The 17,369-nt window shown below is 40.6% G+C and overlaps 1 protein-coding gene across 1 annotated transcript in view; it reads right to left on the reverse strand.

Moving 5' to 3' along the window:
- LOC124798175 overlaps positions 1-17,369 on the reverse strand; it is a 96,714-nt gene that overhangs the window by 15,433 nt on the left and 63,912 nt on the right. Inside the window, exon 4 of the mRNA XM_047261459.1 lies at positions 4,008-4,184. Within this exon, the coding sequence (XP_047117415.1) occupies positions 4,008-4,184 (177 nt within the window). The remainder of the gene's footprint in view (positions 1-4,007; positions 4,185-17,369) is intronic.

The raw sequence follows: 17,369 nt of genomic DNA on the forward strand, positions 1-17,369 counted from the left end.
AATTATACACTGAAGAGCCAAAGAAACTGGTACACCCGCCTAATATCGTGTAGGGCCCCTGCGAGCAAGCGGAAGTGCCACAGCATGATGTGGTATGAACTCGACTAATGTCTGAAGTAGTGCTAGAGGGAATTGACACCATGAATCCTGCAGGGCTGTCCATAAATTGGTAAGAGTACAAGTTTGGTGGAGATGTCTTCTGAACAGCATGTTGCAAGGCAGCTATGTTCAATACTGTTCATGGTTGGGGTGTTCGGTGGCCAGCAGAAGTGTTTAAACTCAGAAGAGTGTTCCTGGAGCCACTCTGTAGCAATTCAGGATGTGCGGGGAGTCGCATTGTCCTGCTGGAATTGCCCAAGTCTGTTGGAATGCACAATGGACATGAACGGATGCAGGTGATCAGACAGGATGCTTACATACATGTCACCTGTCAAGAGTCATATCTAGACATATCAGAAGCCCATATAATTCCAACTACACACGCCCACACCATTACAGAGCCAGCTTGAACAGTTCCCTGCTGACATGAAGGGTTCATGGATTCACGAGGTTGTCTCCATACCCGTGCATGAGCATCTGCTTGATACAATTTGAAACGAGACTTGTATGACCAGGCAAAATATTTCCAGTCGTCAACAGTCCAATGTCAGTGTTCATGGGCCCAGACGAGGTGTAAAGTTTTGTGCTGCACAGTCATCAAGGGTACACGAGTGAGCCTTCAGCTCCGAAAGCCCATATCGATGATGTTTCATTGAATGGTTCACAGGCTGACAATTGCTGATGGCCCAGCATTGAAATCTGTAGCAATTTGTGGAAGGGTTGTACTTCTGTCACGCTGAACGAATCTCTTCAGTCGTCATTGGTCCTGTTCTTGCAGGATCTTTTTCAGGCCAATGTGATGTTGTAGATTTGATGTTTTACTGGATTCCTGATATTCATGGTACACTCATGAAATGATACATGAAAATCCCTACTTTCTCGCTACCTCAGAGGTGCTATGTCTCGTGCGCCGATTATAACACCACGTTCAAACTCACTTAAATCTTGATAACCTGCCATTGTAGTGCAGTAACCGATCTAACAAACGTGCCAGACACTTGTTGTCTTATATATGCTTTGCAGACTATAGTACCATCTTCTGCCTTTTTACATATCTCTGTATTTGAATACACATGCCTATACCAGTTTCTCTGGCACTTCAGTGTATTTGTTTTTGTACTGTTGGGAATCAAAAGGGTTAAATGGGCTTGTCTGCTGCTCAATGCTTGCTTCTAAGTGTTAAGAGGCAATCTATCCTAATTCAAACTACTGGTAGGCTCCTTTGCCAAGGAAGTGTGTGAGGTAGCAAAGACTGGAAGTTGCACCACCTTAATTCTTTCTTGGCTTCTGTGTAGATCAGTTTTTCTCACTTTTGTTATCTGCAATTTTTTCCCCTCCTCAGTGAATACGGAATTCTTGTCACCACACACGGTGGCTCCCATAACAGTTGATGCACACTGCTAGAGATGGGCTGTTTGTGCCAGATTCATGGTCTGCCTTTCCACATTTTCAAATGCTGTTTCTCCTTTAGAAATAATTATCATATGGCCAAAACAATTGCACTTGCTACACCTCGAGAAGTTACAAGGCCTAACTCTAAGGAGAAGGGAAGGTTGCAATTAGATTCTTGGGTAGCTACAGTGTTCCATGTCTCAGCAAAAGTGATCCTCTTCTTTAGCTCTCCTATTATTTCTTCATGTTGTTTGTATCAAGTTGACTGCTCCTCTGATGCCCATTCTTGATTAATTTCCAACATATCTATTTCCATTATATAATAGCACCTAGCTATAACATTGCTTGGGGGAGTTGTGCATCTCAGCTACTAAGTTAAAGTCATCCAGTTTTTTGGAGTTTCTTAATTTTTCCACCTGCTTCGATCAGCTAGTTTCAACTACTATGGCATCATTTTTTTGTTTTGTTTTACAGATTTTAAGGTACCAAGACACACTGAGTGTTACTAAATATTGATGGTCAACCAACTCTAGTGGCAGATGCTCCACAAGAAGTATTCTACATAATTGTGTGGTTTATTGTTGAAGTTTCAAGAGCGTAATTCCTAGAAGAGTCAACAAAAATATTGCTCGCTCCTATGTATATCTCACAAAAGGACCATGAAGTTAAAATTGGAGAGATTCGAACTCACATGGAGGCTTACCAGCAATTGCTCTTCCCATGAACTATTCATGACTGGAAAAGGAAAGGGGGGAAGTGACATTCCTACACAGACATCTGCTAAACACCACAGAGTCGTTTGTAGAGTACAGATGTAAATTTAAAGAGGAGGACACTTGTTAAAACATCCCCTCTATCCTATTAATAATAAGAATGACATTTTGGCTAACCCCTTGAAGTTTTTTGAGCCCATCATGCCTAGCCTCCTCCCGCCTTTTTTCCTGTGGGTCATTGATAGTAGCCTCAGTCCACCCAAGCTGATGGGAATGTTTATGATTGTTGAAGGATTCAATGACGTTTCAAGAATAGCTAGGAAAGTAATGGTCCACCCAGCCAGAGCCCTGCTTGCCAGGGTATGTCTTATGCTACTGGTGTGTAGAATGTACCTACAGGCTGACTGCTAACAACTGTTTTGCTTCCAAATGAGATTTTCACTCTGCAGCGGAGTGTGCGCTGATATGAAACTTCCTGGCAGATTAAAACTGTGTGCCGGACCGCGACTTGAACTCGGGACCTGGAAGAAGTAAAGCTGTGAGGACAGGGCGTGAGTTGTGCTTGGGTAGCTCAATTGGTAGAGCACCTGCCCGCAAAAGGCAAAGGTCCCGAGTTCGAGTCGCGGTCCGGCACACAGTTTTAATCTGCCAGGAAGTTTGAACTGTTTTGCTTGATAGCAATCCAACCAAATGGCACATAGCACACCTCAAAGTTCATCTTATTAAAATATAATAAGAGATTTGTACCATTACCATGATCTGGGTAATTAAGCCAAGATCCCTGGTCCCTGCACAATGTTCCATAGCCAGTCAGCATCGCAGTCACTGAAGCATATATAGGGCCTATGATTGCAGAGACCTAGTGGTTTCCACTAGAACACAGCACAGTAAACCATGTTTCACGTGGCTGCATTGTCCTGGCTAACCACATTATACTGGCACTGTAGCTTGACTGGGCCAGTATAATGTAGCTGGGTGGGACAATGTAGGCAAGCTAGTGTATTCATATTTTGTACTAATTAGCTCTGAAGCTGAATATCATCTGAAAGCATAAGAATGTTTTCCATTTAGTTTAAGTCCCTATTGACAACTCAGTGTCTCAACTATATGGCGAGTTGTTACTGTCACTCCTAATCATTATAGATAAAAATATTAATCATATCTGAACCAATGAAAAGAAAAGCAAGTGTGTATCTGTAGTGGTGTATCTACTAATAACTTCTTTCTTTAATTTCTTTCCTTCCCATCCTGTCTAGTAAGTCCCCTCTGACTTCAGAGTGACTTTTGGAACCCCTCCCCATATCCTAAATCTCAGCAGTCCTCTCTTCCTTCACCCCTCTCCCTTCCCCTTCAACCCCTCAGCCAGAAGGAGGACTCGCTGGCTGGGTAGACTGTTTATCTATCCAATTACATTACATTTTTCAAAAACTGATTATTTTCACAGATATAATTCTTGACATTCATATGAGACAACTTTGCAATACATAAATATTCAATAATTACATAAAATATTTCTAAAGCTGCATTATCATATTGCAATTACATTTGTGCACAAATGATCAATTACGTACAATAAACTTATCTACAAACTCTTTATATTTAAAGAGAAAAGCTCTTGTTTGAGACTTCATTAATAGATGATGGTGCAATGCACAAGATAAAATCCAGAACTGAAAAATTAATATGTGCTACACTGACATGATACTACACACACCTCAAATTTTCTAGGACAAAACATGCTGTAGGGCAATGTAAGTTATTACTCATTGCCCGATTTCTGTGATATAGTACAAAACAGTTTACCTTCTAAAGCCACATTTCAGAAGAGGTTGCATGCACATCATTAGGCACGCAGAATTGGATACAGGCCTACAGTCTACAGTATGTGGAGCAAGGGGTGTAGGACCTCCGCCACTGATTAGGACAAGCTGGATCACTTGCTGAGGACGGCATCGACTAATTGCAACAGCTAAGCTGCATCTGTAAATGTTATTTGCAGTTAAAGTGGTAGTTGATGATAAAGAAATAAATGACCAAATACTATTAAGTAATATTCAATATAACTATATGTTATCAACTTGCATTTAAATCAACAAAATATCTCTGGAAAATTTAGAGAGATCTGAAAAGATAGACATCCTGTGCCTGTCTTTGCACCACATAATCACAGGTTTAGATCCTTATTTGGATCCTAAAATTTGATTTCAATAATTAACTTTCCAACATGGGTGGGTGAAGACAGTAGGAACTTAACTGATAATGTTTTCTTTGTTGAAGCTCAAAGCAATAAAATAACTGTTTACCCAACAACAAATGCTCTCTGTTCATGATGCACAGTAAGTTAGGATAAATAATACAGTGCCTTATAGTGTAGACACTCCTCAGTGGAAATCAGAATAATTAATGACTCCATGACAAATGCATTTAAGAACAGTTTACAGGAGATGACCTGGGATGATATATGTAATTAACCAAATGCTTACGTAACATTTAATCTATACCATGATAAATCATTATTTGGGAATAGCTTTCAACATAAACTAATCAGAAAGGACACTACACAGCCATGTAAAAAAACAAGTTCACTAGAGGGATTAAACTATGTTGTGAAATGAAAAGGGAGATGTATCTTTGCCAAGAACAAGTAGGGATCCTGAAGTAGTTGCACACTACAGAAACTACTCAAAATTACTATGAAAGGTTACTAGAAAATCAAGGAACATGTACATAATGTCAGAAATCAGTAATTCTGACAGCAGACTTAAGGCTACTGGAACATAGTGAAACAAGACAACCAGCCCCAGGGCAAGATAACATCACTATTGAACTGAATGGAAGTTTTATAAATGATGAGTCACAGGTAGCAAATTATTAATAATCATTTCTTAAATAGACAAGAAAGCATAGGGACAAACAGTTCAAGAAAAAAAAATCACAGCAGTATGTTGGAAAAGTACCTCTCATAAAATTCAATCATATGAATGTATCACCCACTTCCCCTTCTGAAGTTATGAAAATTATACAGTCTCTCAGAAATAAAGGTTCATCTAGTTTTTATGATGTTTATAATAGAGTAATAAAGATTTGTTCCCATATAATAAGCCCTGTCCTATCCAAATTATGTATTGCATCATCAACTCAAGGCATTTTACCAAAGAGACTGAAATATGCCACTGTTAAACACCTCTTTAAGAAAGATGATAAGAGAGATGTTGACAGCTACTGATCTGAGTCACTGCTGACATTTGCCAAAATTTTTGAGAAGTATTTCCAACAATAGTATCCTCAGCAAATCACAGTTTGGGTTTCAGAATGATTCTTCTACTGAGAATGCCACTTACAAGTTCACTCACCCGATTTTACAAGCATTAAATAATAAAATACTGTCGGTTGGTATTTTCTGTGACCTTTCTAAGGCATTTGACTGTGTGAATTACAGTATTCTCCTTCATAAATTAAGTTTTATGGGATTGATGGTATGGCCAACAGACAGATAATGCCATATCTAACTAAAAGAATGCAGAAAGTTGGACTCAGTAACAATACAGTTGGGGGGACATAATTATGACTGGGGAGAAATCACATATGGGGTTCCCCAAAGCTGAGTCTTAGGTCCACTATTGCTCCTTATATATGTAAACAATCATCTGTCTAATATACAGCAATCAAAATTAATTCTTTTTGCAGATTGCAGTCAATCCAAGCTTACATACAGAAACAGAAATAATGGTAAAGAAAGTTCTTGAAAGTATCATTGACTAGTTTTCTGCAAATGGTCTCATCATCACTTTTAAAAAGGCACACCAATGATAAGTGTAACACATAGTGAGGAAATAATAAATAGGGCAAAAACTTCAAAATCCTTAAGTGTCCTTATTGATGAGAATTTAAATTAGAAAACCCACATTTTGGAACTCTAGAAACGACTTAAGTCTGCCACATTTGCACTTAGAATCACTGCAATTCTTAGAGAGAGGCAAATCAGGACGTTGACATATTTTTCTTCAATAATGGTATATGGAATAATGTTCTGGGATAGCTCATCTTTAAGAGAGAAAATTCCTCACTGCACAATTGCATGCTGTAAGAATAATGTGGTGCTCACCCACGGTCATCTTGTAGACATCGATTTAAGAAGGTTGAGCATTCTGACTATTGCTTCACAGTATACTTATTCCCTCATGAAGTTTTGTTGTAAATAATATAATACAGTTCAAAAGGAACAATGATGCACATAAGTAGAATACCAAATGGGAACAATGATGTACATAATTAGAATACCAAAAGGAAAATTACATTCATTACTCCACATCAAAGTTGCCTTTAGCACAATGCTGCAACAGAAATTTTTGATCACTTACCCAGTGGTATAAAATGTCTGACAGACAGAAAAGTAAAATTTGAAAACAAATTGAGACAGTTTCTCCTTGACAACTCACACTTATAGAAGAATTTATTACTGTAATGTGTAAAAGATGGTAGGTAGAAATTACCAACTCAAGAAATGTTCAGAAATTAACTATATGTACAAACTAATTCACAATGTGAATGTAAAATGACTTGTTCTACATCATTACCTCTATTGTGCAAAGTGATCCACAGAACATGTAACTAACTAACTAACCAACCAACCCTGACAGTGGAGTAGCAAGAGACTTCCTGGAATTCCAGGTCCTGCTGGAAGCCTATGCTAACACTGCCAGGATTAACAAAATGAAGAATCATCTGAGGGCAGCAATAATCCAAGGCATACCATATGGACAACAGAGAACTGGAGGGAAAAAAATTAGCATCAAAAGATGCTGCTATGGCTACATTCCTGACTGCTAAGCTCTCAAAGGGGAGGAAAATAGCACCCAAGTTGTGCAAATCAAATCATGACAATTTTTGTTAAAGCCAGACATGAGGAAGGCATCAAGACTGTGCAAGAGACCATCACTGAGACACTTAACTCTGTAAATAAAGAAAGAATTAATAAAGCAAATATAATGGAAGATGTTCTGATTGTAGCTGTGGCTTTGCAAGTCAATGACGAAAAACTAAACAAAATATGCTCGTGCGAACTTCTGTAAGACAGAATCAGAGATGATAATGAGTGACACACTGTCAATATGAATGGAGAAGATCTATTGAAACTGAATTACAATTAATAACATTTTCAAGATGTGTCAAGGGAAGAGTTCTTCTCAGAATTACAGCCGTGCTTCAAAATGAGACACACAGAAATAAGAACTGTGCATCATGTGATGTATGTGTTGGTCAAGTTGAGAGACAAATCGATGAGATGGCATTCAAGATTTTACAGTATGTAGGATAACAACATTGCATCAATTAAGGGCCATATTGTGGTGTGGTGTCTGAAGTGTAACAATCTGGGTTTTGAAGCCCAATGTTGCCCTACTCCGAAAGCTGTCTGTTTACGTGTTGGGGATTGCAATCATGAAAACTAAAACTGCGACAATGTCACAATCTGCAAATTGCTTCCCTTGTATAAAGAGGGGCAAAAAGTTCTTGTCCTCAAACAAAGTGTGTAGCACCTGCAAGATATCAAAACAAAGACTTATTCAAAGAACTGATTATTGCCCATCTAATGTCTCTATGAACAAATAATAAATCACCTAGTAAAACATTGCGAGGCTGAAAAATAGAGGAGGCATTTTTTCAGTCAGCAAGAAAAGTGTGGGAACAATTTAGCAGCATTCTGATAGGGGTGAAGGTGTACTCTCTCATGTTGATATTACAACCGTCAGAACATCTGACAATATTGCTACAGCACATTAAAACATACATGTCTAGAGCAACCTGCCACCCTGACCATGGCATTTGAGGCACTCCATGAAATTAGGACACTTAACTGGGGAAACAGTCATGTTTCCAGAGGTTGGGTTAGTGGAATGAGAATACCACTGCAGTCCGTTAATCTACCAAATACACTTGGTTAACTGTACACCTTTGTACATAAGGTCATTCACCTAAAGGGCGATGTTTTTGGCACCGATGAGATATCAAACAGACAGTGCAGTCATATAGCCACAGGAACATGATTAAAAACTCATGGCTTCACAAGAGGCAGGTTATGTGTAGATAACATCTTTGCCCTAAAGCAGATCGGGATGAAGAGACTGGAAAGGAATCTAAGCAGTCTTTGTTGATCCTGAGAAAGCAAATGACAGTCTTTTTAAAGCTATCATTCGAAGGTCTGCGGTCAGGGAAATTGGAAAAAAATAAGTAACTAGTATCATAAGCCTCTAAAAATCAGCAGAATGTATAATTAAAATGGGGGAAAAATTTGTAGAGGCCTTCAAAATAACTAAGGACTGAAACGAGGATGCTGTCTGTCTCCTACAAGCTTTAAGATGTATATGCAGAAGGTTCACGGGTTAGAAAGTGCATGGGCATGACGGTTGCAGTAGGAAACCAGTGTATGTACACACTTTTCTATGGTGGTCATTAAGTTGTTGCAGCAAATGAAGAGGATATAGCTTATATGCTTAGGAAGATGTCAGAGGAGTATAAAAAGTGGGGTTTGAAAATTAAGTTTGAGAAGTTGGGATATCTATGTTGTGCAGAGGAGGGAAATAACTTGGATGTTGGCAGACATCATACTGAAGTGAGTAAAGAGTTAAGTACATGGGTTGTATCCTACCATGTGATGGAAGATGTGAAAGACATCCAACAATAGATCAGGAAGGCTACCCAAAAATTAAATCCTGTGCTTTGGCCCTCAAAAATGAGTTTGTAGGTTAAAATGTGTTTATACAAATCTTTCATGGAACTAATAACAAGCTACAGGAGTGAGAGCTGGGAACCCACAAAAAGAAAGAGACTTAGAGCTTTAGAAATAGACTACTTGGGAAGAGCATGTAGAATTTCCTGACTTGACTGCATCAGAAATGAGGAAATAATAGAAAGGATACAGACTCATCATAGTGTTATTGATAGAATAGAAGAAAGACAGCTAGGATGGTTAGTGCATGTCACAAGAATAGAATAAGACAGATGGCCCAAGAGAGTACTTCCATGGCAACCTCCTGGAAGAAGAAGAAGAGGAAGACCATGGAAAGGATGGCTTACAGATATCCATGAAGCGATGGAGAGAAGAGGAATAGAAGAGGAGGAACAATGGCAACAAAGCATTTGGTGACAGAGATGCTGCGGCAGCTGTAGGTCCCCTGCAACAAGAAGGCACACAACAGTCGAGCTGAGTACCACTGCTGAAGACGTGTATCTGATAAACACATACAGTCTGTATAGCGATCTTACAAATGTATATCTTCAGGAACTTAGCTTTGTAAATAGACTCTTTAACAGCCTCACTTCTTGTTATTACAGCTGACGTAAATGTGAAGTCCCACATTCAGTATAGTGGTGTGCAAGACCAACAAGGAGATGACATTTCCTCAAGACCAACAAGGAGATGACATTTCCTTACGAAATTTTAGCTTTTAATTCACCAACCAACAGGGGTAGAGGCAGTGTGAGCTCAAATAATGTTGTTACACTTTGTTTAAAAAAAAATCTCTTCGTAATGGGTGGGTAGCCAGTGCTCTCTCAAGATTACTGGAAAGTTACTTTGATGAAATAAAGACAAAAAAACTAGTGCATTCAATATTGCAATAAGTTGATATGGCAGTATTGTTCAGGGGAAAGGCTGATGGGCTTTGTTGACATCATTAGCAGAGCTTGATGAAATGATTCAGGTATAACATAGGGCAAGAAAATTTTATAACAGGAATTCATGAAAGAGAAAATTTTTTGTTATAATACAAACTAACTTTGAAACAAAACTTTAGACAAAAATTAATATTTGTGAGGGTGGAAAAGTTGGGCAAAACTCATCTGGGATCAATTGCCACTAGTACTGTGGGAGCATTAACAAGACATGATATGATTTCCTACGATGCTATCAATAATATTGCATATACACATGGTTACAAAAATATGGGACAAACAGTTTAATTATTATTTTGGATAAGGTATTAGAACAGTTGCTCAGGTACACTATGACCTGTCATTGTCATTAGGTTCTGTATATAGATAAAAGAAGCAGTGTGGCTTCCAGGAAAATGCAAACATCATGGCAGAGGAAACTCACCAATCCTCAGTTTGCAAATATGCAGATGGAGCCATGGTAGACAATGCTGGTGCTTTTGGCAACTAGTGCTGGCCTTCACTCTAAGGGGGGGGGGGGGGGGAGGGGGAGAGAGAGAGAGAGAGAGAGAGAGAGAGAGAGAGAGAGAGAGAGAGAGAGAGAGAGAGAGAGAGAGAGAGAGAGAGAGAGAGCGCCTTAGTCTGCTACATAGTATGTCTGAAAGAACAGACACTGCTGACGATTCACAGCTGTATGTAATACTTTTGGAATTAATTTGCTGACTGTGAATATCTTGACATCAGCTGAATTACATACCCAATAGTGACACGTGAAAGTTTAATACACAGCATCATTTATACACCATGAACTGCACTACAAATGTTTACTTGCCAAAACTGGTTTTCGGGTTTATAACTCCACTTGAGTGGCATCTGATACAGAGGAACAAACAATTGTTAAGTACATCAATATCTAAAAAATGACTGCAATGTAAATAGTAGCAGGATAGTACACAATAATAGGTTGCTAAATGGTAAGATACAAAGTAACAATGTAAATTTCTTCAAAAAATTTCTCCAATGTGGAATAATTGTTTTATTGATATACAGAATTACCTGATAAACAAAAACTGTCTTATACGTATCAAGTTATCCATTCCATTGAAACAACAGGAGATCCACGTTGGAATGTAACAATATTGTGAAAATGAGAGTTGCTACTCACAATATAGCGGAGATGCTGAGTTGCACACATGTGTGAGAGTTGCGTTTGCATGAGTATGTATGTGTGTGTGTGTTTGTCACCTAATTTTGACAAAGGCCTTACTGGCCGAAAGTTACATTTGTGACAGTCTTCTTTTTTTTTTTTCTTGTTCCTATCTGCGACTCACCATCTCCGCTATAAAGTTATAAATATGTGTATATACAAAGATTGTAGTTTCGTTGTTTGTACTATCTTAGCAACTGCAATAAGTTCATCTTAGCAGTTAAAGAGTTTCTGGAATATAAACCTCTTAATGTGAAAGTGTTAAGTGATGATTTGTTTATTACTGTGCTCAATGTGCAAGACAAATTTCCAGTAAAAGGGTAAGTAAAGACATTAATGAAACTGATTTAATCAGACAACTCACTTAAGGTATACATTAAAATAAATGAATCTTTCTGTACAGTGTTAAATTTCACTACATAACCTCTCTGGGACATCTGGTAAATGATCCACGTCACAATTCCAAGTAATCTACGTAAAACTGTAATGCACCTGATGATGGCAGCATGCTCTTAAAACAATGTGTGCTAATAAATATAAGTAAAAATTGATTGAAGCAGTAACAGCTATTTAATAAATTTATATTCCACCTGGTATTAAAGAAATATGCAATAAGAGCAAAATACCCTTAAAATTCAAGAAGAATGTGACAACTCCTATTTCACAGAAGGCAGGTGCTGACAGGTGTGAATAATACGGAGCCATCAATTTAATGTCACGGTTGCAATATACTGACACAAATTACTTGCAGATGAATCGAAAATTGGTTGAAGCTGACGACAGGTGCGATCGGTCTGAGCTTCTGAAAAATTTAGAAACATGCGATCCCATACTGATCTTACAACTTACCTTATAAAACTGACTGAAGAGAGGCATACTTATGTTTATAGCATTTTTTTGGTAAGCTTTTGACAATGTTGACTGGTAATATTCTTCTCGGGTATGCAGCCGGATCATAACATCTTCATGACACAATATTTCCGCGGTCCATCTGGCCGCCATCTTCAGGTGAGAGTGCTGGTGCACGAACTCGCCGGAACTGACTTCCTAGCGCAAGCTGCGGCCCCTATATAGGCCAGCAGAAGACCCACAACGCGTGCAAGAGAAGGTGCAGTAACTGCCCTCTAGCGCAGTAAACATACCGCGCCGCCAGTGGTGGAAATAGGCAAAATCGAGATATCGCTGTCAAAAATTAAAAATTTTTTTTTTATTCCGACGATCGAAACACAGACCGTTGTTTTTTGATGTCAGATAACACCGGGTCCCAAGTCTTACTTAAAAGATAGCCCTTGTCTCTATTAATAAGGTTGTCAGATAAACGAATCTCTATGGATTCTTTTAAAACACAGTCCCAATAGCGAGATGCAGGGGCAACCATTTGTGTCTTGTCATAGAGCATTCTGTGTCCTTCGGTGAGACAGTGCTCCGCCACTGCAGACTTCTCAGGTTGAAGCAGCCGTGTGTGCCGCTGATGCTCAACCCATCGGTCCTGAATGGTCCGGATTGTCTGCCCAATATAAGCCTTCCCACAGTGGCAAGGGATCTTGTACACACCGGGCTTCCTCAAACCCAAGTCATCCTTTACAGAGCCAAGGAGCGCTCTAATCTCGGCTGGCGGACGAAAAATACTTTTGATATGGTATCTTTTCAGAATTCTTCCTATCTTCGAGGAAATGCTCCCAGCAAAAGGCAGAAAGGCCACCGATTTGCAGGTATCTTCTGGTGGTTCAGGCGAAGGTCCATACTGGAAAGCACGACGGATCTGTTTATCTGTATAGCCATTCTGCTTGAACACAACCTTAAGATGGTCCAATTCTTGTGTCTAGCTTTCTCCATCTGAAATGGCATAAGCTCTTCTCGCCAACGTCCGCAGGACCCCCGTATGCTGGAACGATGGATGACAGCTAGAAGCATGCAGGTAACAGTCCGTGTGCGTAGGCTTTCGATAAACACTGTGTCCCAGTGTCCCATCATCCTTTCTGTACACCAGAACATCCAGAAACGGAAGCTTCCCATCACTTTCCACCTCCATGGTAAACTTGATGCTAGGATGCAGGGAATTAAAATGATCTAGGAGGCGGTCAAGAGCTTCTCTCCCATGAGGCCACACCATAAACGTATCGTCAACGTACCTCCAAAAACAAGTTGGTTTTAAGGACGCCGTCTTCAGCGCCATGTCCTCAAAATCTTCCAAAAAAGATTGGCGACTATTGGGGACAATGGGCTCCCCATAGCCACTCCGTCAGTCTGTTCAAAATAGTTGTCATTAAATAAAAAGTATGTCGACGTCAGCACGTGGCGACAAAGCCTGGTTGTTTCCTCATCCAGTTTCTCACCAATTAATTGCAAGTATTCTTCCAGAGGAACCCGGGTAAAAAGCGACACGACATCAAAGCTCACAAGTAAATTCGAGGGACTAAGAGACAAGGACTTCAATCTCTGAATAAACACCATAGAATTGGAAATGTGATGTTCGCATTTACCGACGTGAGGGCCAAGAACAGATGCTAAATACTTGGCTAGATTGTAGGTAGGAGCACCCAAATTACTCACGATCGGACGAAGCGGGACCCCTTTCTTATGAATCTTGGGTAGACCGTATAATCTCGGTGGCACGGCAGCACCAGGACGAAGTTTTTTAAGAACGTCGTCAGGTAAAGAACTCTTCTTCAGCAGTGAAAGCGTCTTCCGTTTTATCCGTTCAGTTGGGTCGTCCTGCAATGTTCAGTATGCTCAGTCTTCAAATAAGAGATCCATCTTTCCCAGATAGTCATCACGTGACAGAAGAACCGTTGCGTTGCCTTTGTCTGCTGGTAGAACTATCAGATCTTCGTCTTCTCTAATGGACCGGACGGCTGCCCTTTCGAGAGAGGAGATGTTACTCCGTGGAGGCGGCGCCCGCCGCAATGTATGTGAGACCTCTTGCCTAATCTCTTCAGCTTGGTCCTCCGAAAAGCTGGACACTGCTTGTTCGACTGCGCAGATGATTTCGGTGATAGGCACATTCCTCGGTGTAGGGGCAAAATTCAGGCCTTTCTCCAACACTGACAGCGTGGCGTCGTCCAGTTCTTTACTCGTGAGGTTAATCACTGTCCGTCGACGGGTGCCGTCATCAGAGGTCGTGGGTTGAGAAGAAAGCCGTTGAAACTTTGAAGACTGTTTCATGACGGCGCTCCTATGCGTCCAATCTGATAGTGCACAAGAAGAACTATCCACCCATTCCCAGGATGCATCCGACAGCAGCGACGATAACTCCAAGTGCAAGAAAAGTAAATCCTTGGATATGAGATCCAGTTGTCTTCGAGTGAAGCGAATGCGCTCCTTGACTAAGGCGAAACTGGCACGCTTCTTGATGTTGTTGGCCGTTTTCGTATCAATAAAATGCACAAATCTAGCAAACTTAGGTATTACTCTTCCATCGCGGCATCTCAGCAAAAAGGCGAGGGCACTCAGCAACTTGCCTTTCTTCTTACGAAGTTTATCAAACTTCTTCACACGTTCCACCATCTTCTCCCCGTAGAGGCTTCTGATGTGGCTACGAAGGCTTTCCCGGCGTAATAATTGATAATATTCTTCTCGGGTATGCAGCCGGATCATAACGTCTTCATGACACAATATTTCCGTGGTCCATCTGGCCGCCATCTTCAGGTGAGAGTGCTGGTGCACGAACTCGCCGGAACTGACTTCCTAGCGCAAGCTGCGGCCCCTATATAGGCCAGCAGAAGACCCACAACGCATGCGAGAGAAGGTGCCGTAACTGCCCTCTAGCGCAGTAAACATACCGCGCTGCCAGTGGTGGAAATAGGCAAAATCGAGATATCGCTGTCAAAAATTAAAAATTTTTTTTATTCCGACGATCGAAACACAGACCGTTGTTTTTTGATGTCAGATAACACCGGGTCCCAAGTCTTACTTAAAAGAATCCATAGAGATTCGTTTATCTGACAACCTTATTAATAGAGACAAGGGCTATCTTTAAAGTAAGACTTGGGACCCGGTGTTATCTGACATCAAAAAACAACGGTCTGTGTTTCGATCGTCAGAATAAAAAAAAAATTTTTTAATTTTTGACAGCGATATCTCGATTTTGCCTATTTCCACCACTGGCGGCGCGGTATGTTTACTGCGCTAGAGGGCAGTTACTGCACCTTCTCTCGCACGCGTTGTGGGTCTTCTGCTGGCCTATATAGGGGCCGCAGCTTGCGCTAGGAAGTCAGTTCCGGCGAGTTCGTGCACCAGCACTCTCACCTGAAGATGGCGGCCAGATGGACCGCGGAAATATTGTGTCATGAAGACGTTATGATCCGGCTGCATACCCGAGAAGAATATTATCAATTATTACGCCGGGAAAGCCTTCGTAGCCACAATGTTGACTGGAATACACTCCTGGAAATTCTGAAGGTAACAGGGTAAAACGAAGAGAGCAAAATGTTATCTACAACTTTTACAGAAACAAGTCTGCAGTTATAAGAGTCACAGGTTGAGAAAGAGAAGCCATATTCGAGAAAGGAGTAAGAACTGTAGCTTGTCTTTGATGTTATTCTATCTGTACAGTGAGAAAGTAGTAAAGGAATGTAAAGAGAAATTTGAAAAGGGAATTAGAGTTCAGGGAGAAGAATGAAAAAACATTCTGACAGAAACAGCAAAGGACTTGCAAGACCAGTTGAATGGATTGGATAAGTCTAGAAAAGAGAATATTAGATGAATATCAACAGCAGTAAAACAATGATAATAGAATGCATTGGAATTAAATCATGTGATTCTGACAGAATAAGATCAGGAACAGAGACACTAAAAGTAGTTCTTGAATTTCTATTTGGTAAGCAATATAACTGATGATGACCAAAGTAGAGAAGATACAAAATACAGACTGGCAGTAGCAAAAAATGCATTTCTGAAAAAGAGACATTTATTAACATAAAATACAAATTTATGTATTAGAAAGTATTTTCTGAAGGGATTTGTCTAAAGTGTAGCCTTGTACATAAGTGAAATGTGGACAGCGAGCATTTCAGAATAGACGCTTTAGAAATGTGGTAGGCCTACTACCAAAAATGTCTAAGATTAGAAGAAGAGTATCCAGAATGAGATTTTCACTCTGCAGCGGAGTGTGTGCTGATATGAAACTTACTGGCAGATTAAAACTGTGTGCCGGACCGCGACTCGAACTCAGGACCTTTGCCTTTTGCGGGCAAGTGCTCTACCAATTGAGCTACCCAAGCACGACTCACGCCCCGTCCTCACAGCTTTACTTCTGCCAGTATCTTGTCTCCTACATTCCAAACTTTACAGAAGCTGCAGAGTGAAAATCTCATTCTGGAAACATCCCGCAGGCAGTGGCTAAGGCACGTCTCCGCTATATCCTTTCTTTCAGGAGTGATAGTTCTTCAGGTTTCACAGGAGAGCTTCAGTAAAGTTTGGAAGGTAGGAGATGAGATACTGGCAGAAGTAAAGCTGAGAGGACGGGGCGTGAGTCGTGCTTGGGTAGCTCAGTTGGTAGAGCACTTGTCCGCGAAAGGCAAAGATCCCGAGTTCGAGTCTCAGTCCAGCACACAGCTTTAATCTGCTAGGAAGTTTCATATCAGCGCACACTCCGCTGCAGAGTGAAAATCTCATTCTGGAAACATCCCCCAGGCTGTGGCTAGGCCATGTCTCTGCTGTATCCTTTCTTTCAGGAGTGCTAGTTCTGCAGTTTTCGCAGGAGAGCTTCTGTAAAGTTTGGAAGGTAGGAGACAAGATACTGGCAGAAGTAAAGCTGTGAGGAAGGGGCGTGAGTCGTGCTTGGGTAGCTCAGTTGGTAGAGCACTTGCCCACGAAAGGCAAAGGTCCCGAGATCGTGTCTCGGTCCGGCACACAGTTTTAATCTGCTAGGAAGTTTCAGAAGAAGAGTAGATTGAATAACTAATGGGGAGATACTGAGACGAACTGGGGAAAAAAGAAATTTATGGCACAACTTGAGCAAAAGAAGAGATCAGTTGACGGGACATAGCTGGAAGCATAAAGGAATTGCCAATCTGGTAACAAAAAAAAAAAGAGAGAGCTGGGTGTGGGGCGGTAAAAATTGTGGAGGGAGAACCAGGCTTAACTACAGTAAGCCATCTGAAATAGATGAAGGTTGCCATAGTTATGCACAGATCGAAAGGCTTGCACAGAAAAGAAGGAAGAAAGGAAGGAAGGAAGATTAGGGTTTAACATCCCATTGTCAGAGATGGAGCACAAGATCAGAATGTTTTACGGATGGAGAAGGGAACTTGGAATGTCCTTTCAAAAGAATTGTCTCTGCATTTGCCTGGAGCAATTTGGGGAAG

This window comes from Schistocerca piceifrons, chromosome 5 (assembly GCF_021461385.2).
Source record: "Schistocerca piceifrons isolate TAMUIC-IGC-003096 chromosome 5, iqSchPice1.1, whole genome shotgun sequence".
NCBI lineage: Eukaryota > Metazoa > Arthropoda > Insecta > Orthoptera > Acrididae > Schistocerca > Schistocerca piceifrons.